Here is a 26,824-nt window from a genome sequence, read left to right as displayed (position 1 = left end):
ATCTGTTTATATGCTTCGGTCAAACACTTGCTTCATTGTCTCGGGGTTTTTAATGCTATTTCACAAGCAGAGTCCAGTTGTGCTGCCAGTGTAGATAAGAACCAGATGACAAAGTGGGAGGGTAGGCTTGAAATAAATGATGCATGAGTTGGCAATCCGGGGCAGAGGTCAGGATGGCACGGGGGAGAGAGAGAATATAAACAGGGTTGGTGATCCAGAGAGAGAGAATGTAAACAGAACAGGAACCTGTCGGTACAGCTTCTCCCAGGAGTCTTGAGTCATAACCCGGAACATGGCAAGAAAAGACCAGCCGAAGTTGTCAAAGTTCGTGTAGTTATAGTCTGGATTAAATGAGGTTTTATTGCATGTAGATTCATTGGGACAGGAGCTAGATGTTGGAAACAAAGGAATTAGAATAGATTGTATTTCCCCCAGTCCAACTTTCCTGCAATGGCACCAACCTTCAGAGAACCTTGGGCTCCCTCAAGAAAACATAGAGGAAAAATGGCCACCTCACCACTCCCCCTGCCTGCTGAGTTTCCATGACATCCCCTTGGGGTCTCTCATTGACCCTTCCAGTGGCTTAATGGAGAAGTCATATTAGCCAGGCTTTCACTGAAAGACTAAATGTGGACACAAGGCACAATAGCAATATCAAAGCCCATGTCACAGGAGCTGTGGGTATCAGCACAAGATGGGACCTGCCAACCTCCATCACGGAAACAGGAGGAGCTCAAGAGGCCCCGCCCTCTCCATAGGAACTATTAACAGTTAGGGGTGACTGGAGAAGGGGCAGGCATCCCTTTCTTCAGTGGTGTAACTGTTGGTAAGCTGCAGTGCTCCAGTAGAAAACCACACACCCGTGTTTGTGCAAGCAACCCTAATTAAACTGGGTGAGACACACACACGCGCGCGTGCACACACACACAGGCACATATACACACATGTTCACACATGCACATATGCACACACACACACGTGCACACACACATATCATAAACATAGGAGGGGGACATTTTTGAAAGAAGACAGATTTCATCAGAAGGAGTGGGGATAAGGAGGCCATGAGGAAAATCGCTAAAATTTATTATATACATGTACAAAACTGTCAAAACAAACTGAAAAGCAAATATGAAATTAGAGGGAGGAACAGAAAAAGGATGAACTTTGGGACAATAATGATTTGTATGATTTTAAAAAAATCTGCAGCTTAAGAAAAAGTATACATAGTGGTCATTAAGTCTTTCTCTCCTGGCCCTGGGTCCCACCCACCTAACTACAGGTGCCAGGAACAACTAGGTTTATAAGCTTCTAGTTTTGCATGAAGAGAGAAACACACACTTTTTACTTATTTATTCATTCACCCGCACATACCTTTTCTAATAAGCCCACAGAAGCATGACTCAACCACTCTTGTGGAGCTGTCTCATGAAAGAGTTATCATCTGTTCTCTTGCGGATAAATATGGTTTATTCTGTGAGCAAACAGGAAGTATTTCTTTTGGTGTCTTACAGTTTTTCTATTTATTTAGCTTCTTAGTCCCCTTTGAGAGACTTGCAGATCCATCCCCCAAATTTGAAGTATCATTGAATTTTCTGTACATTTCTTGTGAGCTACCAATTCCACATAACTGGGGGGAAATCTGCTATCAACACTTGGGGACAGTTTGTTGTTGTTCGTTGTTTTGGGGTTTTGTTTTGTTTTTCAAGGCAGGGTTTCTCTATGGAGCCCTGGCTGTCCTGGAGCTCACTCTGCAGACCAGGCTGGCCTTGAACTCAAAGATCTGCCTGCCTCTGCCTCTTGAATGCTGGAGTTAAAGGTGTGCACCACCACTGTCCAGTTAGAAATAGTTTTTATTTGAAGAACACAAGTCTAAGCTTATGTAAACCAGGCATGGCATCATGTGCCTGTAATTTCAGCTATTTGGGAGGCAGAAGGATCTTAAGTTTGAGTGGTCTATAATGAGACTTTGTCATTAAAAGCAAAAGTTAGGAGCCAGGAAAGGTGGAGTTGAGGTCACTGGCTGCTCTTCCAGAGAACAAGCTTCTAGTCCCTGCACCTACATATCAGCACACAGCCTCCTGTAACTCCAGTCCCTGCACCTACGTGTCAGCACACAGCCTCCTATAACTCCAGTCCCTGCACCTACGTGTCAGCACACAGCCTCCTGTAACTCCAGCCCCAGGGAACCTGAACCTCTCTTCTGGCCTCTACAGATGCTGTATGCACGTGACACACAGACATGCCTGCAAGCAAGGAGTCCACACACATAGAAATGAATAGAATTTTTAAAAATAATTTACAACTAACGCAAATCAATCAATAGGCCTGCCTAGGCCCAGGAAAGTCCTCCCTGGGCACTCCCACCGGGCACAGTCATTACACGAAGACTGTCTGCACAGATTCCGAAAGGTCTTGGGGTGGTCGACGTGGGAGGAGCGCAGTCTGGGCCGCTTACCTGCTGCCAAACCAGGTGCCACACATGACGAATTCGTCACTATTGTTTTCCTTTACAAAGCAGTCCTCTAAGAGATGAAAGTCATAGATTCGGGTTAAAACAAAGAAAAAAGACTGCCATAAAAATAGAATAGCAAATATGTCCGACTATTTTTCAAGCAGCTGACTTTAATCCTCTGAAATGACCAACATGGGCCTCCAGAGAGGAAGGAGGTCTTAGAAAGAGAAGAGGGCAAATGGAAAGAAGGTAGGAGAAACGAGAGGACAGATTGTCATGTCCCTGTTCTGCATGTAACACACATCATCACCCCAAACGGACCAGAGGCCAGGGAAAAGCTGGACAAGACCCAGCCGTGCCCGACATGAAGAGGATGCAGCTATGTGAAGTTTGGGACCAATCAAAACGCAGTAAGTTTGACCTCAAGCCAGAGCAGGTGGGCACAGAAAAAGTGCTGACATTGCAAAAATAATAAAAGACTTGAAGTGGGGAGGGGCCTTGTTCCATTTGACCAAATGCCTGGTGCTCTTTAGCCAAATTCAGGCATTCTGAAAATTCTGAAAATCTTGACCAATCCGTGGACTGAGATCTAAAAGGCAAATAAAGCAGCAGTCTCTGCCCTTGGGGAGGTGAGTCTGAGATCTTCCTTCTCCAAAGAAACTCAAAAAATGAGGGAATTCCCTTAAAAATATGTGGAAAGCTCAAGGTGGATAGACAGACTAACCAACAGTTTGAGTCGGGAGCTGATGGGAAGCAGTCAACCACACACAAACCAAAGGGTAGAAGAAGGAACTCACTGTTGGACGTAGGGTTAGGGCCACAGTTGGTCTTGACACATTTCTGGTTCAGAATCCCCATGAAGAGCTGCTGCCCAACCAGGGCAAAGATGCTGAGGCAAAAGAGCGTGAGGATCATGACATCCACCAGCTTCTTCACAGAGCGCAGCAGGGCCCCGACAATAACCTTCAGACCTGAGAGGATGAGACATTTGGGGAGAAACACCTCTCAGTCCCTGTCCAAAAACAGGCAAGGGTCAAGGAGGGGTTCATGAAGGTCTCAGAGGCCGTGTGGAGAGAGCGATGCTAAGCAACGCCGTCAGCATCGCCATATGTGATCTCCGATTACACGGCAGAGCTATGGTAGCGAAGGCAAGCAGACAGGACAGAACACAGGAGCCGGAAATGAAGCCACACAGGTGCAATCACCTAACTTTTGATAAAAATGTCGAAGACAAACCTCAGAAAAGGAGTGTCTACCTCTTCAGCAAATGATGCTGGGCAAACTGAAGGTCCACTTACAGGCTATCAAAGCTTGATTGATACTTCTGCACAAAAGTCTATTCAAAATGGGTTAGAGACCTGACCATAAGACCAGAATCTCTGTCACATAGCAGGGAAAAAAAGGAAAAAAAAAAGGAAAAAAAAACAACAGAATCTCTGAACCTGCTAGAGAAAAATAGGGGGAAACTGGGTGGCACACACCTTTAAGCCCAGCACTTGAGAGGCAGAGGCAGGCGGATCTCTGTGACTTCAAGGCCAGCTTGAACTACATAGTGAGTACCAGGACAGCCAGGACTATTGCACAGAGAAATCCTATCTTGAAAAGCAGAGAGAGAGAAAGAGAGAGAGAGAGAGATGAGGGGAAAATAATTCCTGATGCAGGCAATGATACTCAGGAAAAGATGCCGAAGGCTCGAGAGACAGTTCCAAGAACAGCAGCAAAGGAACAACCAACAATAGTAAGGCAGCTTCCAGACTGGGGCAGACCTTTGCCTGCTGCACACCTGCACAGGAACAGTATGAAGAAGCAAAGAACTCAAAATATTAAGCACTAATAAAACGATCCAGTAACTAAGTGGGAAAATGAATTAAACAAGAAATTCTAAATTAAATTAAGTATATTTTAATTTCTCAACCCATACTTTAAAAATAGCAGTCATGGAATTATTTAATACAGTCTTAGACAGAAGAAGAAATAGAAAATTTTCATGTTATCAAGCCCCCTTTTCTCAAAACAATATGTTCTTTAAATCACATTTTATGAGTGGGTCACCGAGAGAAGCGCATTTGTCCGTGTCTGATTCCAGTTGCACTAACGGTCCAGGGAATTAAAAAGAAATCCCAGTGTCCACAATGACCACCTCAGAGGATGGATTCACACGCTGGATTCTTCTGGTTGTGTGGTTCCTGCCACTCCAAGAACAAATGGCCAGTTTGTATACAGAAGAATGCTCAGCATCCTTAACCATAAGGGAGATGAAAGCTAAAAACTCACGGAGAGAAAAATACTTTCTTGAGGGGTTATGAGAGTGTCAGGGTATGAGTCACCAGTTGGAGGCTTTACTTCCGATTACTGCTACTGGAGGGAGAGAGGAAGAGAAGAAGTCTGAGAGAAGAGATGAGATGGTGGGGGGAAGAGAAGAAATGGGAAGAGAGAAGGAGAAAAGAGGAGCAGGGGAAGGAATGAGAGAGGGGCTGGCGAAAATGCGTGTGGAGGGAGAAGGTATCCCTGTACATTGCTGATGGGATTATAAACTAATGCAGACGCTATGAAAATCAACATGGGGGACCCTCAAAGACTAAACATAGAGCCACTAGAGGACATTGTTATACCACTCTTGGGTGTATGATCTCCCAAGTCAACATGCAGTAGAGATGTCTGCACACCCATGTATATGGTGGTGTCACTCACAGTAGCAAAACCAGATAGATGGCTGTGAACCCACCCAATGTGGTGCGGCCGTGGATCCATCCAATGGGATGTAGCTATGAACCACCCAATGGGGTGTAGCTGTGAACCACCCAACAGAGTGTGACTGTGAACCACCTAATGGGATGGGCTGTGAACCACACAATTGGGTGTGATTGTGAACCACCCAATGGGGTGTAGCTGTGAATCACTCAGTGGGGTGTGGCTGTGAACCACCTAATGGGGTGTGACTGTGAACCACCCAATGGGAAGTAGCTGTGAACCACCCAATGGGGATGGTTCTTCTGAAAAATCATGCATGGAGCCATCTCTCCAGCCCCCTATTTGGAAATGTCTTCTTATTAATGTCAGAGAACATTTTAGCTCCGAGTCAGTCTTGAAAGTGGCTCACCTGAGACGACAGAAATTGCTTTCAGAGCTCTGAATACTCGGAAGGTACGAAGAGCCGATAGATTGACTTTGGTACCTGGAAAACAAGTTGCGATCCTAGGAGACAAAAGACAGGGAGAGCCCAGGTTGCTTGGTGTGGCTCCTACATCACACATCTCCAGGAGGCCAGGGATTGGTCGCAGCTTTCTTCAATCTCTGTCCATCTTAGTTGTGAGACAGGGTCTCCCACCAAGGGCTTACCAATTGGGCTGGACTTGCTGATGGGCAAGCCCCAGGGATCTGTCTGCCTCACAGACCTGGTTGTGTGACCACAACCAGCTGCTTTCGTGTGGGAGCATGGAGTCAGTCTCAGGAGCATAGCAAGGACTTCACCGACTGAGCCATCCTCCCTGCTCTGGAGCCCATGATCTTAATCACTGGGTTGTGCTGTCAACAGCCAGGAGCACATAAATGGTGATCTTCAAATGCAAAACTCTGAGATGAATAGCACCTGCCTCTAATAATTTCTGCGACTGAAATGGGAAAACATAGGCAAATGCTAACCTCATTGCCTGTGATGTGCGAGGCAGTGAAATATTGTCATGCTGGCTTGATTTTTTTTAATTGTGTTGACTCCATCATTTAGGTGTCAAGATGGTGCTTATTTCCAGGAAGAATTTCAGCACTCACCTTGGGTCATCCACAACTGATTCAAAATGAGCCACGGAAGTTAGGGATGTGGTTCAGTGGGTAAAGGTACCAGACATGCAAACTTGACAGCCTGAGCTCAATGCCGAGAACCCACATCGAAAACCAGATGCCGTTGCATACGTCTGTCATCCCAGCATTCCAATGGCCATACAGGAAGCAGAGACAGGAGGATCACTGAGAGGCTCAAAAATGTGGTGCAACAGAAACAAGAGCAGCCCTCCTCAACAAGACAGAAGGTGAGAACAGGCTCCCAGCCATTGTCCATTCTGTAGGGTGGAAAGTTGGGTGGGGCTGTGGTGTAGGAGGTCCTTCTGTATTTGTGCTGCTTTTATTGGTCATTAAAGAAACTGCGTTGGCCTAGTTGATAAGGCGGAACTCAGGTAGGTGGGGAAGACAGAACAGAATTCTGGGAAGAAGAGCAGAGTCAGGCAGATACCATGATCCTCCTGCCTGAGGCTGACGCTGGTTAGAATCTTTTCCAATAAGTCACAACCTCATGGTGAAAGCAGGTTAATAGAAATGGGTTAGATCAAGATGTAAGAGTTGGCCAATAAGAAATTAGAGCTAATGGTCAGGCAGTAATTTAATTAATACAGTTTTCTGTGTGATTATTTTGGAGGTTAAGCTAGCCGGGCAGGGGGACACAGCCCACTCCTCCTATTACAGGGCTGGAGGTCTGAGGAGACAGCTTAGGCTACAATGCTTCCCCTCCAAGCAGAAGGACCAGGATTTGAATCTCTGTTGGTGTGGCAGTTTGAAAGAAAATGGCCCCCGTAAGCTCACAGGGAGTGGCACTGTTAAGAGGTGTGACCTTGTTGGAGCAGGTGTGGTATTGTTGGAGGAAGTGGGTGCTGTGGGATAATGCTTTTGTACACTGTAAAGATTTGTCACTCGTATTGGTTTAATAAAACACTGATTGTACAGTAGCCAGGCAGGAAGTCTAAGTGGGGCAATCAGAGTAGGAGAATTCTGGGAAGAGGAAAGGCAGAATCAGTTACCAGCCAGATGCAGAGGAAGCAAGATGAGAGTGCCTCACTGATAAAAGGCACCAAGACATGTGGCTAAACATAAACAAGAATTACAGATTAATTTCAGTTGCAAGAGCTAGTTAATAATAAGCCTGAGCTAATAGGCCAAACAGGTTACAATTAATATAAGAAGCCTCTGTGTGTTTCTTTGGGATGGAATGGCTATGGGACCAAGCAGGATAGAAACTTCCTCTACAAGTCTGTCTCAGTTTCTTCCTGCTGGCTGCAAATCTGGATGTAGAACACTCAGTTACCTCACCAGAACCATGTTGGCCCACATGCCACCATGCTTCCCACCCTGACTGGATTGGACTTCCCAATTAAATGTTTCCCTCTATAAGAGTTGTCATGCTTCTCAACAGAGGAATGAATCTAAAATGGCTGAAAAACACTTAAGGAAATGCTCAACATCCTTAGTCATCAGAGAAATGCAAATCAAAACAATTCTGAAATTCCATCTTACACATGTAACAATGGCCAAGATCAAAAACACTGATGACAACTTATGCTGGAGAGGTTGTGGGGAAAAGGGAACACTCTTGCATTGATGGTGGGAATGCAAGTTGGTACAGTCCCTTTGGATGTCAGTGTGGTGATTTCTCAGAAAATTAGGAAACAAGCTTCCTCAAGACCCAGTAATACCACTTTTGGGTTTCTATCCAAAGGATGCTCAATCTTGTCACAAGGAAGGACATGTGCTCAACTATGTTCATAGCAGCATTGTTTGTAATAGCCAGAACCTGGAAATGACCTAAATGCCCCTCGACTGAAGAATGGATAAGGAAAATGTGGTACATTTACACAATGGAGTACTACACAGCAGAAAAAAAGTAATGACATCTTGAATTTTGGAGACAGGATGGAGCTAGAAAACATCATTTTGAGTGAGGTAACCCAGACCCAGAAAGACAATTATCACATGTACTCACTCATAAGTTGTTTTTAAACATTAAACATAAAGCAAAGAAAACAAGCCTACAAACCAATCACAATCCCAGAGAACCTACACAGCAGTGAGGACCCTAAGAGAGACATACATAGATCTAATCTACATGGGAAGTAGAAAAAGACAAGATCTCCTGAGTAAATTGGGAGCATGGGGACTGTGGGAGAGGGTTGAAGGGGAGGGGAGAGGCAGGGAGGGGAGCAGAGAACAATGTAGAGCTCAATAAAAATCAATAAAAATAAATAATTAATTTAAAAATAGAAATTTGAAAAAAAACTTGCCATGTTCATGGTATTTCTTCACAGCAATAGAAACCCTAGGACAGTGGTAACCTGCCAACCATATTGTAACTGTCATTAATTCTCTCTTTCCCTCTGGACTGTGAGCTTCATGACGGTGAGGGCCACACTTTTAAGTTATATTGTGTTTTGTTTTTACAATCCTGTACTTATAGAGCCTGGCTTGTAAGAAGCCATGGTTGGTCAGTGAATGAGTGAGAACATGAGAGATGGGTGTGTGCCAGGAGACCTCTGACTGGTGTCTGCCTGGTGTTGTTCAGGATCAACCAGTGCTACACCGAGAGACCCCGACAACCTCAGGTCACCGCGACCATTCTTGTGAATCTGCACAGAGCCCCAGAAGAATCAAAGGGACCTTGCTCCCACCCCAAGTGTCTCCCACAAAAGTCTTCTAACACTCTTACGCTGTTCCAATGACAATGAAATCCAGCCAGTTCCACGGGTCTCGGAGGAAGGAAAACTCATCCAGGATGAAGCCTCTTGCCAATATTTTAATCACAGCCTCTAAAATGTAAATCCCAGTGAAGATGTATCTACAAAACAAATCGTTCATATAAAAGAAAGGTTGCGATCAATGAGGAGGAAAGAAAAGAACCCACTTGGGATGTGGCTCAGCAGGCAGGGTGTTTACTTAGCCATTTATGAAGTCCTGTGTTCGACCCCCAGACCCACATAAACCAGGCTTGTTGTGCACACCTGTACTCCCAGCACTGGCGGGATGGGACAGAACCAGGAGGGTCAAAGGGGCGGGAGGGAAGTTCAGTGGTTAAGAGCACTGTTTACTCTTCCACAGAGTTCTGTTCTCGGCAGCCACTTGGGTCTGACAGTTGTCTATAACTCTAATTCTAGGGGATCCAATGCCCTGTTCTGGCCTCCAGGTGGCACACAGACATACATGCAAGAAAAACACACATACTCATAAAATATATAAATAAAAATAAAATACCCTAAATGCAGGAAAACAAGAGTTGAAAGTAAAGGATAGAAAATTATATACAGCACAAAGACTGTTAAGAAAGGTGAATCAGCCATGCCCAGTGTAAGGAAACTTTAAAAAATTTTCACATAATTTCACTGTGTGACCAAGACTGGTCCTTCTGCCTCTGCAGAGCTTCTCCCGAGTCCTGGGATGACAAACATGCACTGTCAGGCTTCATCCCACATAGACAAGTGTTTTTAAAGATTTATTTTTATTGTATGTATGTGTATGTGTGCATGCATATGTGCGGGCATGTGCACACGAGTGCAGATGCACTCAGAGGCCCAAAGAGTGGTCAGGTCCCCCAGAGCTGGAGCTGTGTGTAGTGTGATCTCTCCGATGTGGGTGCTGGGATGTGAACCTACTCTTCCTCAGCAGCAGAGTGCTCATACCCACTCAACTTTCTCTCCGGTCCCCAAGAAATATATGTATTTTAAACACTTTTTTTTCATATCAAGTCTCCATATGTAGTCCAGGCTTCCCTCAAATATGTGAGCGTCCTGCTCTGCCTCCTGGGTGCTAGGACCACAGGCTTCTGTCACTGTTTCCTGGCTAAAAACGGGAGCATGCTGACCACAGGAAAATGTGAATTTACACCGTGATTTGATTGTTTCCTATGCGGATGGTGACAGAATGAACTGACAATAACTTTTCAAAAAATATTGCCAGCATATGAATATGTATTTGAATGCATTATAATGTATATTTGATCCAGGAAAGCCATTTCTAATCATCTATCCTGAAAAAAAACAATAATCTAAAAGGTTTTTGTTTTTTTTTTTACAAAAGGATGGCTGGGAAGATGCTAAAATATTAGAGCTTTTGAATGATTATAGTTTATCAAGTAAAATACCATATAGCCACCAAAATAGATCCTTACAATAGATCCTTTCTTTGCAGGCACAAAGAAAATCATCTAAAATCCAGACACAAAAATGCATGTGTTTGGAGGTGAGGCATATGATCTAAATACATTCATGTATGAAATTACCAAAGAATAAATAATGAAAGTTTATGTGTGTTGTTTGTTACAAATTTTTTATGTTAGAAATATTTTTAATTCTTCTAAAACCAATTGTGTTTTTTTAATCTATAAAAATAAAATTGCCACCATTTATGCTAGGGAAGTAGGACCCACACTGCCACCCCAATTCCAATTTAAGACAGTCATTCTTAGAAGAAAGAATACATTGTTTTAAAATAAGAGTCTCACTGTAGCCCAGGCTGGCCTTAACTTCAATATATATCTGAGGATGGTCTTGAACTTCCGATCTTCCAGCCTTACCTCCCAAGTGCTGTGATCGTATGAGCTGGTAGTAAACATTCCTCCACCATACTTACTGCAAGACTGAGAGAGGTGGAACCAGCATCCAGGGCCGCAGCAACCACACCCCTTACCATTAAAAAAACAAAAAACAAAACAAAACAAAAAAAAACCCACTACTCCTTGCCAGAAAAGGATTTCAGATATACAATAGGACAGATTCAGACGTAAAAGACCTCTAAATGAGACACCGTGTGTTTTAAAAATGTACATGAGCTGAGGAAACAGAGAAAAAAGAGTACAAACAGTCATAGGTTAAAGGAGTAAAGATAATAAAATAAATACTAAAAAGTAATAGAGTAAAAAAAGCCATGTAAAGATGGAAAACACACAAAGATTCTGGATTACGTATACTATTGTGTTTTCTTTGAATTTTTTGACTGTGAATGTACTAACTACAGAGAGACATTTCACTGTAGGGGTGGTAAGCTACACCAACATATATATTTTAAAGGGACCTTGACTTTAAAATTTGAGTCTAAGGCTATGTTACTTTGGAGAAGAGGTTCTGCTTTTGTTTATGTCATGCTGGGGATGGACCCAAGCGCTTAGTGGTTTTGAGGCAAGCACTCTATCAGCTGAACCACATCCCCAACCCCTCAGTTAAACTTTAAAAAAAAATACTTTAGGGTATGTGGGCGCAGGGACAGTACTCACTCAGAAATTTCCATGTCTGAAATTCTTTCCCCAAAATTGGCCATGAACATACAGTTGACAACCACCGTGCAGATGATAAACACGCTGAAGAGCGTGCTGCGTGCTGGTTAAGGCACACACCCTGTGGACGATCCTGACCGCGGGGTGGTGATGGGGACCTCTGAGTTGCATGCATGCAAGTGCATCTAGTCTCTGTGAGAGTTGATGCCGAACAATGCAGGCCTCTCCCCACCTCTGGAGAAGACTCCCTGCCGAATAGCAGCCTCCTCGTCTGGAGAGCTCCCCTCTCCTTCCGCACATCTGGCTGTTAGAGATGAAAAATATAATAATCTGTCCCTAAACTGGAGGTGCATGGCGCTCGATTGGTAGAGTCCTTATCCAACTTGCACGAGGCCCTGGCCTTGGTCCCCAGCATTGTATGAACCAGGCTCGGCGGCTCACACCCGTAATCCCAGCACCAGGATCAGTAATACAAGGCCACCCTTGGGTCCCAGAGAGTTTGAGACCAGCCTGGCTACATGAGCCCTGGTCCCTCACAGGGAGGACTCAGGCTCACTTAGCTGGGACCGCAGACTTGCTTGGTACATCCTCGTCCCATCTCCTGCAGTGCTGGAGGGTAAAGTCTAGAATGTCCTGCATGCTAAGCAAGCACTCTGTCCTGAGTCCACTCCCAGTCTGCTCAGGGCTAAGCAAGCTGTCTGTCCCCTCCCCAATACACTCCCAGCCTTCTTGGCCCTTCCTCTTTGCCAGCCTGCTTCCTTTCTTCCCTCTCCAGAAAGTTCTTCTCTGCTAAATCACTTAAATAAGAGTCCCTACCACAAACCCTGTTTCCAGGGGACCAGCGTAAACACTTATTATCATTCTCAGCAGTATGCCTCTGTGTACTGGTGCACGCTGGCCTTCCTGCTCACGGCTTAGCCTCTCACCAACCTCCACACACGCAGAATGCGAAATAATCCCCATATGTCTTTGCCCTTTAAATCTGTGGCTACTAGTTCTGCATCTTAAGAGCCTCGAAGATCATATGTGTCTATGAACTGAGCCACGGCTGGCTTCATGGGGTGAGAAATGAGGTTGAATGGCTAGCATAATCTCCCCTAAGAGACAGAGGCCTCTAAATACACTGTTTTTGCCAGGGAGAAATGCAGGCTTAGCCTTGCTAGAGGTATCTGTTGTTTGTGTGTGCACAAGTATGTGGAGTGTGTGTGTAATGTATATGTGTAATGTATGTGTGTGGGTAATGTATGTGTGTGTGATGTGTGTGTATATGTGTGCAGTTCAAATGTTGACGGGATGAAACAGGTGCACAGGTGCACATCTGTGCTAACTTCAGGTGTCTTCCTCAACAACTCCCCATCTTATACACTGAAGTAAGGTCTATCAATAGAACCCAGAGCTCACCCATTCAGCTAGTGCAGCTACACATCTCGCTCTGGGGATCCCAAAGCTGGACTACAGGCAGGTTGCCATAGGTGCCCAGCATTGATGTGAGTGCTGCGGATCTGAATCCTGGTCCTCACACTCATGTAGCAAATGCTTGACCAGCTAGGCTGCCTCCACAGCCTGTAGGGGGTGCTAAACCACCTCCCCATCCTGTAGCGGTCGTTATGTCATCTCCCCAGTTTGAGGTAGGGTCCTTCAAAAAAAGAAAGAAAATCTGGAAATAGAACTGTCTATGTTAGAAAACATCTCCAAGATGTTTCAAACACTGTGCAGGTACTGCAGGGTGCATCCTTCGGCACAGTGCGCTGATGTGGGATTCCCCTCTGTATGCTGTGAATATGTTTTATTAGCATTGGTTAATAAAGGAGCTGCTTTGGCCTGTGGCAGGGCAGAATATAGGTGGGGGGAAAACTAATCTGAAGGCAGGGAGAAAGAAGGCGGAGTGAGGCAGATGCCATGTAACTGCCAAAGAAGAAGGACGCCAGAATTTTACCAGTAAGCTACAACCTCATGGTAATACACAAAATAATAGGAATGGGCTAATAATAGGAATACTCCTGAGCCATTGGCCAAACAGTGTTGTGATTATTCAGGTCTGGGTGGCCAGGAAACAGGTGTGCTGCATGGGCTGCCAGTGCACAGCACTCACAGGGCACCCTCTTAGACGCCTCTGCTCCCGAAGCCACTTTGATGCCTCCCGAGTTCTGCAGCATCTGCTTGTCCTGCTGCTTCTATGCTCACTTAGAACCGAGAGCCTAAAGGTCTGTCTCCGGAAGCTGAGGCTGCTGGACCACAGACACTCATTCACACCAACCCACACAGTACCAGACGCACCGCAGTGGCACTGTGGAAACAGGACTGTTGGCTTCCTCTGAAACTGGGGCTGGGAGGAGGCTCAGTTGGTAGCGTGTTTGCATGGTGTGTTGAAGACCAGTCGGCCCTGTGATCAGTTCCCAGCACTGCATAAACTGTGTGGAAGTGCATTCCTATAATCCCAGAGAGGAGGGGCCAAAGGTCAAAAGTTTGAGATCATCCTCTGCTACATAGGGATTTCAAAGACAGCCTGACCTATGAGTCCCTGATTCAAATTAATAATAGCAATAACAATAGTACACTCACGGATCCCTGGGGCTTGCACATATTTATTTCCCACAGCCTGGTTTTAGAGAAAGGATATGAATGGACAGAAATCCGAATCACTAAACTTCGGACAGGGTTGAAAGGCCCCAAAATGAACAACGCCCGCTTGGCACTGAAGCGATAGATTGTCCTCTTCTTGTTCAGCACCATGAACGTCTGTGAAGAAGTAAGAACACAGACATTATCACATTGACAGACAATATTCTCCAAGAACGCACTTGGAGAGAATTCCAGGGCACCACAGCCTGAGCCCTGACTAGTAACCGCAAAATTGTTGACCAGCTACCCTGTGACTTTGAAATTGTTACCAGTTACCAACGGCTCCCATTACATGATCTTGGATCCAAGATCAGTGTGCTGTGGGCTGTTAACGTTATAATACATGCTGGAGAACACAGCCCCAAAGCCACGGAAAGCAGGGTGTGGAGTCATACCTGGGCAAGTCGACCTTTGATATGGAACTCCACAGGACACATGTGTGGAACAGGACTAGAAGGAGCCCACTTAGAAGTGAGCTTGAACAGCCACATATAGCAGGTATCTTAAATTACTACTGTTCTCCAAGACATTTCTGTAGTTCGTCTTATGATACAAACAGAGTTAGAGTCCATACGGTTATTACGTAGCAGGTCTGAGCAGTTCTAATGAAATAACCAATCTGTTCCTAACCTTTAAAATACGTCAGGGGCTGAGGAGAGGGTTGAGCAGCTGAAGGTGCTTACTGCCAAGTCTGAAGACCTGAGTTCAAGCCTGAGGACCCACATGATGGTAGGGAAGACCTGATTCTGGCAAGTTGTCCTCCAACCTTCACACATGTGCTAATACATGCACTTGCATACAACACACACAGACCCCCACCCACATATACACTCACACACACTAAAATTGATTAACTGGTTGATTGATGGATGGATGGATGGATGGATGGATTGAACAAATAAATTTCCAGGAAATTGCCAGTTGTGATGTAACATGACAGATGATGTTGACTGTTGAGCTGACAGTATCTGGAATCATCTACGAGTTTCTGCGCATCTCTGAGAAGGACTTTCTAGGTTGTGTTAATTAAAGTGGGAAGACCCATCCTAGATGTGGGTGACGCGACCCTGTGACCTGGGATTCTGACTGAGTGAGCAGAGCGGCAGTTTTAGCCCCCATGTCCTCACTGTGGATGAGATGTGACCAGCCACCAGGACCTCCTGGCCTCACAGACTGCAACTTCACAGGGTGACGTCAAAAGAACCCTTCCTCCTTTAAGTTGCTTCCTGTCAGGTGTTTGATGACAACTACAAGAAGAGTGGCTGCCACACAAAGGCCCTCGCTCTCTTATCCCCGACACAAGCAGGGCAGATCTATCTGCGGTTCTCGCCTGAGGAAGGAGGTGGGTACTACCTAGGCATTGAGGTATTGCCATCTGTCAGTGGTTGGGGCTCTGCTGGCTCTTACTGGGGAGATCCACAGGTGCTATACACAGAACAGACCGCCAAATGATGAGTCCCCACCTCGGGCTTTCCGACCTCTACAGAGCCCAGCGGGCTTTCTTACTTTCCTCTCTGTTCCTGTGATAAAGCTCATTACCAAAAGCAACTCGGGAGTAAGGGATTTAAACATCCCAGTCACAGTCTGTCTTGACAGGAAGTCAGGGCAGCTGCTCCAGGCAGGAACCTAGAGGCAGGAACTGAAGCAGAAACCACAAAGAACACTGTCTACTGGATTTGCTCTCCATAGCTTGCTCAGTTTGCTTTTCTATACAGCCCAGGATGATCTACCCAGGGGTGGCACCACCCACAGTGAGCTGTGCCCTCCTGCACCAATCATTATTCAAGAAAACACCCCACAGATTTGCCTACAGGCATTTTCTCAACTAAATTTTCCTCTCCCCAGATGACCCAAGCTTGTATCACATTTATAACCCACCAACCAGCACACATACAGTGCTCAGCTCTTTCCAACTTGTGTCCCTGGGCTCTGGGAACAAAGCAGACCTGGAAAACAGCTTGTCACTCACCAGCTTCTACCATCTGCCCCAAATTCTCTTTTCTGTTTAATGGTAGACCTGCTCTCCTAGCTGTCCTGAGACCAGCAGTCACAAAAGCCTCACAGAGTGGGAGCCACCGCTATCTTCCACTCTATTGCTCCCCTGGTGTTCGATCTCGTGGTCAAGCATGTTCTCAGATAAGAAGGACAAACCATGATTCCCAGGCCCAGAGCTGGGAGAGTCATGCAGTTCTGGCTCTACAGCAGGTCATTCTCTCTCCCATCAGTGAGTGGCTGGGCGCACTGCTCTGGAAGCCATCTGTCTGCAAGAGAGCCTTTCTTATCCCACACAACAATATGAAACGAGCCATGGGGCTCCGTCAGTGCTAGGAACCTATGAGTCCAAGACTTCTTAGAAGGGTCCTGTGCCTTCCTTTAAATAAACTGAATTCCAGAACAGAGAGTGGCCTTCTCTCTGAGGGCGGTCACCCCTGACGACAGGGGGACCATACGGTCCTGCTCCTGTACACTTTGGCCATCCTGGGGCTTCCTCTCACTGCTTTAAATATTTTAGTTAATGGTGCATTTAACAACACTTGCCAGGGCTTTAATGACAGAAGGATAGGGTGCAGCTCCTCCGACCTGCTTGCTGATACATCTATGCCTCTTTCCTCTGGAGGGATCTCCGAGGGAGGGAGCAGAGACCTAAGTCTCCAACCAAGAACTAAGTAACTCTTAAGATTAGTTCCCCTTTGGTGGACCTTATAAACGTCGGGGTTCTTCATCTTTAGGGTGGCGCCTCTCACATCACTGTTGAGCACACATACCACCTGAGATGATAGGTGTGCAGGGCTCAAAACAAGCTCCTTGCCTTCCAGTTCAAAGAGTGAGCCCAGGCTAAGAAGTGATGGCCCTAAACCCAGAGCCTGACCCCCTCCATGAGGAGTCCATGCCTCACAAAGTCATTGCCTGGGCTTCCTAGCCAGCTCCAAGGCAGAGAGAATTCTGCCAACCAACTCTTCTCCAACAACCATGCCTTCAAGAGGTGCCTGGGTTTCTGGAACATAATTAAAAGGAGAAATGAAGCCTTCTCTTTTTCTCCTCATCTCTCTGTCCCTTCCACATGTACTCCCCATTTCTTCTAACCAGTTCGTATCCATTTCCATTGTTCTGGCAAGTCTGATGTTTCCACTTAAACAACATACACCCAGGCAACCACTCTGAGAGGTCAGGTTTCCACTGGTGTCAGCAAAAGATGCTGTTAGCACCACGGTCATTATACTAAAACTACCCACAAGTTCCCAGAATCCTCTGCTGGATCATACAAATGAGGACGGCAAGGTCTTCTGAGCCTTTAAAAAGAGAGAATCTGAATCCTGTCAGGGTGATGGCCTCACAGCCGAGGCTTCCAAGGAGCCAAGGAGAGCCCAGAATTTATACTTCCTCATTCTATAGTCATTCTACAATTTCCTGTGGGGGGAAAATACATCTAAGAGGGCTGGCAAGATGGCTCCGTGTCTAAGAGCACTGACGGTTCTTCAAGAGGACCTGGGCTCAATTGCCGGCACCCACATGGCAACTCACAACCATCTACAACTCCAGCTCAGAGATTTCACCCCCTCTTCTGACTTCTGTGGGCACTGCACACACATGGTACATAGACACACATATACAGACACAACACCCATGCACATAGTAAAAACTAATTTAGAAAAAGCAGAATTACATATAGGGATGGAAGATGGCTCAGCAGGTAAAGGCACTTGCCAAGCCTGACAACCTGAGATTGATCCCAGAAAGCATATGGTAGAAGAGAGCCCACTCCCCAAACACTGCTCTCTGACCTCCACACATGTGTCATGGTACATGCATACACACACATTTACACAAAATAGAAAAATAAATGTGACAAAATTAAAAAGCAGAATTATATGCAGTAGATAAGTCGTGGCGCCTCCATAGGGTCCTCTGGTGTTTGTGTCTAACTTGCGTATGCCCACCCGATTACCATGCACGCAGCCTTCACTGACGGAGTGCATACTCTACGACAGTCTGTGACTTTCATTTGTCTCACCTAACAGTCTAGAAAGCCTACTGTCCAAATGTTTTTAAGATGCCGTTCTGAAAGGGGCATCCCTTCCCAGGGCTGTTCATTGCTGATGTCAGCACCGTTTACAGTTTAGAAAGTGCTTTCACAGCTTGCCTTGCCCTGGGGTAGGGACATCAGTCATTTGTTCCCACGTTAGAGACAGGAAGTGAGGGTCTGGGTGACCATTTGTCTGGAATCATGAAGCTAGTCTCCAGCAGTAGTGACCTGACCTCCCTTCCCTGTCCGCCACACTGGCCTGTTTCCTGTGTTGACCTTTTAACCTTTCTACAGACTGAGCCTCATCTCCCTCCCCGGCACAAGCGTTAGAGAAAGCAGATGAGACCGCAAGTTGGTTCTCAGAGTTACAAAGACAAGGGTGAAAGCAAAGGAAAAGAGAGGTGCTGCCTGCCCCCAACACAGCCCAAGAACCAGTGTAGCTGTGAGCTCAGGACGGGGACACCCGCATCCATGAGGAAGTACCTTATGGTCTCTGTAGAATGGGTCCAGGTCTTCCAGGGGCTTTGCGATTAGATCATGAGGAATGTCGCCATAAAGCTTAGGTAGCTTCCTGGAGGCCTTGAGGTCAAGCTGAGGCCGAGGCTGGGGCTCAGATGCTGTCGTATCTTTGCTCTTCTTCTTCTCCTTCTTGATGGCGATGCGCTTCTCTATCGCAGCCAGGGAGTCAGAGGTAAAGGGACGGAAGTTCCTCTCATCTGGGAAGATGACCGGGTAGTATCTGTCCTCCATCTTCACCCTTGGGACAGAGATGCGCGGCAGAAACGGAGCTCTCAGGGTGGGGTCAATGTCGTGGAGGTCTATACATGCTTAGCTGACAAGATTTGGGCATTGGCTGCCTGTGGGACAGATGAGAGATGTAACATGAGGGCCGGCTTGTTGGGGTTTCTGTCCCTCCTGGTACCCCAACAGCCGGCAAGCAACAAAGAAAATCACACACAGGACTCCATAAGGTTATAAACTGATTGGCCCATTAGGTCAGGCTTCTTGTTAACTCTTATAACTTATATTAACCCATTATTCTCATCTATATTAGCCATAATGGCTCTGTACCTTTCTCAGCTGGGCAAGTTACATGCTGCCTCTTCAGTGATCTGCACAGGAGTGGCTGAGGAACCTTTCTCCTCCCTAGCCTTATCCTATTCTCATTACTCCGCCTCTACTTCCTGTCTGGTTGACCCGCCTATACTTCCTGCCTGGCCAATCAGCATTTTATTAAAATACATGATTGACAGAATACAGATAATTCTCCCACACCATTTCCCTCTTTTTTTTTTTAAACAAAGGAAAATACCCATAGTCCATTTGTTGGGAATGTGGGTGTAGTATTTCAGGCTACTTCCTGCTGGTTGGGGGCGCTGATAATCTTATGGGGACCTAAAGAAAATTTAGAGTTATAATCAAGTCCTGACTGAAGTATCCTGTGAGTCTTGATCATCTCAGGCAGCGCCTTGAATCCGTTCTGTATGTAGAACTCAGACATCTGGGCCATCTGTTCCTACCGAAGATTGCTCAGGTGGTCTCCCTTGGCCAAAGATGATTTTTCTTAACTCAGAATAAATCCAGAGCCTCTCATTTTCTGTGGAAACACAAGCAAAATCTCTTCTCCAAAGTAACAAACCTTTTGACTTCAGTTTTGAAGCCAAGGTATTTTCAAAATACCTATCTCGGGTTAGTTCAGCAGTATTTATAAACAACAGTCCTTTAGCAGTTGTTGCTCCTTCCTCAGCATTCAAACAATTCAAAGAGAGCATAATAGCATACAGTATCAAGATTCTCTGTTTATTTTCCATCTTTATTTTAACCTCTATTTCTTTTATTTTTACTTTTACTTTTTGAGACAGGTTCTCTGTATATCTTTGTCCTGGAATAACTCTGTAGACCAGGCTGTCCTTGAACTCACAGAGATCTGCCTGCCTCTACGTCCCCAGTGCTGGGATTAAAGGTGTTTGCTACCACACCTTGAACTCACAGAGATCCACGTGTCTCTGCTTCCCCAGTGCTAGGATTAAAGGTGTGTGCTACCATACCTTGAACTCAGAGATCTATCTGTCTCTGCCTCCCAGGCATTGGAATTAAAGGTGTGTGCTACCACACCTTGAAGTCACAGAGGTCAACTACCTCTGCCCCTTAAAGTCACAGAGGTCAATATGCCTCTGCCTCCCAGGCATTGGGATTAAAGGTGTATACCACCACACCCTATTTCTCCCTTTCTTTATTTTTTATTTTTAATGACTTTAACCTTTAGCCTGCATATATTTTTAACACAATGTAAACCATTTAGAGGTTTTCTTCCTCTTTGAATCTCTCTTTACTGTATATCTCTCTTTTTTTGACTACATGAGCCTTTAATTTACTAAGCAATATGGAGAGCTGTGGCTTTGATGGCTAGATTCAGCCCAGTCCCCAGCTCTCCAGTCTCAAGGCTGAGATACCAGCCAGAGCTGTGTTCACTGCCACAACTCTATGGCGTTTCAAGGTCCTTGCTAGCAAGCAAGCTGCAGCATTCTGCTCACAGACCACACTCAGTCGGACTGCCTGCCTGAAAGAGTCAGAGTTTGCCCTGGCAGGTCGACCCAGAAAGTCGGCATTTTAAAACGACGGAGCTTTTTTCCTGCTACGGCTGAAAACCCGAAAAGCATGCATTCAGGTTTTCACCAACACCGTTTAAGTGTTTCGTGGCAGGACCTCTTAATAAGAGCTGCAAGGTTTTGCAGCTAAAGCTGAGTCAGGAAGCCTCTCAGATGAGAGCGCTTGCTTGCCTCTCGCAAGCAGAGCAGACCCGAGAAATTGCTGCTACCAACAAAACATGCTTTACTCTATTCTTTCCCAAGCTTTCTCAAGCTTTCTGTGGATTAAGTTATCCACGTGGGCGCCATATGTAACATGAGGGCCGGCTTGTTGGGGTTTCTGTCCCTTCTGGTACCCCAACAGTCGGCAAGCAACAAAGAAGATCACGCACAAGACTCCATAAGATTATTAACTGATTGGCCCATTAGGTCAGGCTTCTTGCTAACTCTTATAACTTATATTAACCCATTATTCTCATCTATGTTAGCCATAATGGTTCCGTACCTTTCTCAGCTGGACATGTTACATGCTGCCTCTTCAGTGGTCTGCGCAGGAGTGGCTGAGGAACCTTTCTCCTCCCTAGCCTTATCCTATTCTCATTAGAGAGAGAGCTACCATATAGACACAGTAGAAACATAGGGCATAGAATTGATAGGGGACAGGAGGGACAGACGGGGGCGCTTCATATTCTGTGTGCTTTTCATGTTGTAGAAAGGGTCCTGTGTGTATATATTGCAAGCTGGTCCTCTAGAAAAACAACAAGTGCCGTCCCTCCAGCCCCCAGAGCCGGCATCTTGATGCACGATCACCTTTAATCAATAAAAGGATAAGGGAGATAAAAGCACTAAACTGGAACCAGACTCCATGTATGTCCGAGGGCCAGGAGGCCTACTCCAGCTGCAGTAGCAAAGAGAAAGGAGACCAGGGGCCTGGCGCTGTCAGAGCCACAGCACAGGGCACTCCAACCCTTCAGAAAACACAAGGCTGCTGAGAGCAGAGCTGGATTTGCAGGCAGTGAAGCACACTGCCCGTGGGGCATCGGTACCACATGCTGTGACAGCACGCTCTTGAGGAACCCACAGGAAAAGAAGTAACTTACATTGATTCAAAATACATTTATCTCCTCAAAAGAAGTAACGAGGGGGCTGAAATGATGGCTCAGTGCGTAAGTGTGCCTGTCACCAAGGCTGATGGTCTGAGCCCACTCCCCCAGACCCACATGATGGAAGGAAAGAACCAACTCTTACCACTCATGGTGGTAAGTCCACACCATGCGGTGGAACACGGGTGGAGGGAGAGAGAGGCGGGGGCATGGTAAAATGTTGTGAAAGAGTAACAAGGAAATGTCTACAAATGCAGTCAGAAACCTCTTCAGCACTTCACAAGAGTGCTTCAGAGACAACTATTCCTACAAACACTCACACAAAATTGGGACTAGGGAGATAGCTCAGCGGTTAGGGGCTCTGACTGCTCTCTTCAAGAGGACCTGAGTTCAATTCCCAGCACCCACATGATAACGATCTTAACAATCCATATATCTAGTTGCAAGGGATCCAGCACCCGCTTCTGGTCCCTGTGGGCACTTCAAGCATGTGGTGCACAGACATACATGCAGACCGCACACCCATACATATAAAAACTTTTAAAGCAGGGAAATACATCCATTCCAACACAGCAATTGATGCCAACCCTGGAATATCAATACAATGAAGCAAGGCAGCAGTTGCTCCAGAGATTATCAGTGCACAGGCAACTGACCCAAGAGATGATGCAAGGGGTGAAATGCTACATAAAGAATTCAAAACTATTAGTTTTTTAGAGATCACTGAATTGTAAGAAAATAGTGGGACAAACTAAGAAAGACAAAATAGGATACGAGCGAGAAATTCAATAAAAAGATATGTTTTAAAAAAGCAAAAGCAAGTCTTGGGAATGAAATGCTCATTGAGCCAGTAAAACTATCTGAGCAGAAAGCCCCACCCCCTCTGGGACCAGCTCAAACAGCAGAGCCTCGGGGCTTGAGCACAAGTGAGAAGCTAGAACAGTAGACAGTGATAAATGAAAAACCTAAGAAATTATGAACGGAACACGCAAGAACTCTAGAGGGTAGAGGTGAGAAGACCAGAAGTTCAACGCCATTCTTGGCTACACAGTGAGTTTGAGGCCAGCCTGGGTTACATGAAATTCAGTCTCAAAAATCAAAGACCAAATTTATATATTATTGAGCTAAAGACACAGAAAAGTGTTTAGGGAAATGGTATCCAAAAAAAGAAAAAAAAACCCTCCCAAGTCTTGGAAAATATACGGACACAAACATATAGAAGGCGTCATTACCAGATGAGAGATTCCCCCACCATATTATAGCTACACACAACAAAGAACAGAAGGAGAAATGGGGCCCTTCTGAAAAGGACTCCAGTATCTCAGAAAATAATATCAAGAAGTGAGAACTGGAATTATATCACACTGAAAAGTGTCTTATAAAGGTGGAAAAATAAACAGAGTGAACAGACAGCCTACAGTACGGGAGGAAAATCTTCCCTGGCCATTCGTCCAGCATGGGATTAATATGTATCATGTATAAGGAAATACACCAAGTAAACAAATAAGCCAATCAAAATGTGAGCAAAGGATCACAGACAACTCTCAAAAGAGGAAGGACAAGTGACTAATGTATAGGAAAGGTTCACTGTCTTTAACCACCAAGGAAGTGCCAATCAAAGACACACTAAGGCTAGAACTTACACCTCATTGGTGGAGTGTATACCTAGCATGTGTGTGGCCCTAAGTTTAACCCCCAGTATGATAGATAGATGATAGATAGATAGATAGATAGATAGATAGATAGATAGATAGATAGATAGAAGATAGACAGACAGAAAGATAGATGATAGATAAATAGATGATAGATAGAAGATAGATAGATAGGTAGATAGATAGATAGATAGATAGATAGATAGATAGATAGATAGATAGATAGATAGATAGATAGAGATAGATTTTATCTCACCCCAATTAGATTACCTATAATTAAAACAAACAAACAAACCAAGGCCGTTGAGGAGGCAGAGGGAGCAAACTGTACACACTGCTGGTGGGAACGGAAATTGTTAAATCACTATGGAAATCCATGTGGAAGTTCTGACAAAAAACAGAAGTAGCATGTGGACCAGATACAACACTCCTAAATTCACACCCTGATAACTCAGACAGCGCCCAGCAAGGATATCTGCACACCCACGGCTTTTGGGGGCACTCACAATATCCAGCTTTTGAACTCTTCCTCAAAGTTCAGCAATGAATGAGCATATCTTTAAATGAAATATATGTGTGCTGTTCAACGACAAATAAAAATGAAAATATGTTGCAAGACAGATTGGACAGGAGATTGCCATGTTCATTGAAACAAGCCAGACTCAGACAAATAATACACTTTCTTTCTCTCACGTGTGGAACCTGGATGGGGGGACAAAGTCCTAAGGGCTGACTGCTGAGGAAGAGGAAGGGGATGAGTGGAGAGCAAGGGAGAGATGACTGGGATCAAAGGTTATTATGTGCACACATGAAAATACAGGGACGGCCACTGTTCATGCAGTCAACAGACACTAGTGAAAGTATTAAACAATAAGTAAGCAGCAATCACAGAGAATAAAACTGGAAGGGCCAGGGAAGGTGGAGAAGTAACCATTAGCAAACTCCATCCTTGTCTTACTAATGGACAATTCGGTAACTGTTATTTAAGCTTTGATAAGTGAGGAACTTGGAAGTTCAAACATCCATGGCTGGGAGCAAACATGGGTAATGCAGAAGAGCTGGAAGCTACTCTCCTAGGAGGAGAGAGGATGGTACTCTAGAGGGCCAGGGTCACAGCATGAAGCCACTCGTGCCTGCTCAAGGCCTTTGGGCTCCATTGATAAAGTTTATCAAAGTCACATGACCACTGTTTGGTGCACCACCTTCATCCCCTCAGCCCCACTCAGTGCCCTGAGGTGACCCATGTTTAGCTCTCGGTTGGGGTCCTTTGTCCTCTGGCTGTGTCTAGACAGTGACTAGCAGGGGAGGGTCAGGAAGATCCTCTTCCCTTCTTCCTGGCGCTGGCTGTCAGCCACACTGGAAGGTGGCCATCTCTCCAGTCAGTCCTGTCGGTCTTTCCTTACTCCTGATACGGGGTGTTGTAGCCCCGCACCCTCACCAGAGGAAGAACTCCATCATTGCCTGTTTCCATGACTGAGACCTCCCTGCACCTTTTTACAAAGTCCCTTCAATAAAACATTCTCCAAATGCCCAATTTGAAAGTGCCATCTGTTTCCTGCTGTAGCTAGTGAAGCCATTCATTCGATAACATTTAGAGAGCGCGGAAAGGAAATGACCTCCCACAAGCCACAGCCACCAAACACAAGCAGGGTAGATGTGTTGGCATATTTCTCGTCAGTCTCCTTTGCAGACTCATGTCCCACATGGCTGTCATTGTCACTTGCTCGCCATGATACGCGGTCATCTTCTCCCTGAGCCCTGGATCATAAAGACTTCAACAGCCGTAGCCACCACTTAACGGTGCTTATTCTGTTCCAGGTAAAACTGCGGGTGTGCAAATCTCATTTCATTCTCGAAACAACTTCATGAGGTCGTCTGAGACAGGGGCTCTCAGTTAGGGGCTTTAATTTTCTCTCTGACTGATCAGACCCTCACACTTCACCCCAACCAGTAGGAGAAGTGACTAAGAAATCACGAAAGGTTTGCAACTGCCCACCAAGAACATCTCGGATGGGATCCTTTCCGTATAACCAGAATATCAAAGGTCGAACCGACATGTCGTGGGTTATTTCTGAAAGACTATAAGGCAAGCAGCATTGCAACATGGCAATTTGCCAGCAGTAGGCACCGGGGTTTAGAGAAACCAAGAGCCCTGCCTGGGGTCCTGTAAGCAAGTTCTCAGAAACCTCAAGGCCAGCCAATCACTTACCAGGTCTCAAACTGTCAGCTGCCCTGTAATTCCACCTAGTTATTCATCCCCAAGGAAGGCAGGAGGAGGCAATCAGAAGGAGAAAGTCATATGGCCTCCAGCGGGATTGAGCGGGGCTTACAGCTCCTTCACTGTGTGTGACATGCCTCCCAGGACCTTCCTGTTTCCATGTTTGTCTCAGGCATCCCACTGCCCCCACTAGGTCAAGCTCACCCATGGGCCAGGATGGTAGGCTGAGAGTCAGAATGTTCGACGGTGCCTCCTTGTCCATGCTGGGTGATGGTGCTGACCAAGTTCCCAGCTTTGGTGACCCCTGAGCCATGTTTATCGGCGTGGATTACGGCAAAAAGGATGCCATCCCCACTAATAGATTCCATAAGAAAGCCAGGAAGTGAGTGTCAGCAGGTGCTCATGCAGTGACCCCCGGAGAAAACCAACCACAAGATTAGCTCTTCAACAAAGACACCACCCGGTAATTTCTAGTTAAGAGTCCATAGGGGACCCAGAAAATATCTAGGAGAGTTGCACCAGAGTCTCTCAAATGTGAGACAAGATTTATGCATACCTTCTCCAGAAAACCCCAATTGCTGGCATCGAGTCTCCAGAGTGGAGGAGGGCAGTCAGCCTCTCCTGTCTCCTTCTCCCAGGCTCTCTGAGAAGCACCTGGTGGGTTCTGTCACCTGACCATGTCTCTCCTGTCTGGTCTCTCCTCTGGTTTCAGTGGGGTATGGTCACCAAAGGACTTGATCTCTAACCTGACACACACAAACAAGTTCTCTGATGACAAGACCCAGCCTGGAGAGGACAGAGGATCAGGGTAGCCCCAGCCCATGGCTTACCTGTCCTTCTGTGAGGAGGCTCCCGGCAGAGTCCGGCTCCAGAGACTCTAGCTCTTGGCAGTGGGCTGGAGCTCTGGGAGGGGCAGCTGGGAAGCTGGGTGGAGCGTGAGGAGGACAGCAGTTGGGAAGAGAGCCAAAGTGATTCTAAAGAGTCGAGAAGGAAGCCCTGCAACCAGAGAAGTGACTGAGAGTGTACTTACATCTTGCCTTTAATCAGTGCTTAATCTAACTCTGCAGAGAGCATCATTAATAAAGAAACAGGTTGGTTTTTCTCTTTAGCCTCATCCAAGAGTGTGAGAGAAGACAGAAA

At 45.9% G+C, this 26,824-nt stretch overlaps 1 protein-coding gene across 1 annotated transcript in view; it reads right to left on the bottom strand.

The window, feature by feature from the left end:
* Scn11a (sodium voltage-gated channel alpha subunit 11) overlaps positions 1-26,586 on the bottom strand; it is an 83,443-nt gene extending 56,857 nt beyond the window's left edge. Inside the window, exons 1-9 of the mRNA XM_087905149.1 lie at positions 26,515-26,586; positions 18,607-18,980; positions 14,098-14,216; positions 11,478-11,570; positions 8,922-9,050; positions 5,556-5,650; positions 3,253-3,426; positions 2,459-2,525; positions 247-388 (exon numbers count right to left, since the gene is read on the bottom strand). Of these exons, the coding sequence (XP_087761275.1) occupies positions 247-388; positions 2,459-2,525; positions 3,253-3,426; positions 5,556-5,650; positions 8,922-9,050; positions 11,478-11,570; positions 14,098-14,216; positions 18,607-18,873 (1,086 nt within the window). The 5' untranslated portion in view covers positions 18,874-18,980; positions 26,515-26,586. The remainder of the gene's footprint in view (positions 1-246; positions 389-2,458; positions 2,526-3,252; positions 3,427-5,555; positions 5,651-8,921; positions 9,051-11,477; positions 11,571-14,097; positions 14,217-18,606; positions 18,981-26,514) is intronic.
* Between the last annotated feature and the right edge of the window lie 238 nt (positions 26,587-26,824).

Source organism: Myodes glareolus, chromosome 4 (genome assembly GCF_982192425.1).
Source record: "Myodes glareolus chromosome 4, mMyoGla1.1, whole genome shotgun sequence".
NCBI classification, from domain to species: domain Eukaryota; kingdom Metazoa; phylum Chordata; class Mammalia; order Rodentia; family Cricetidae; genus Myodes; species Myodes glareolus.
Note: the sequence above shows the minus strand (reverse complement) of the source record. Positions and strands in the feature narration are given on the sequence as shown.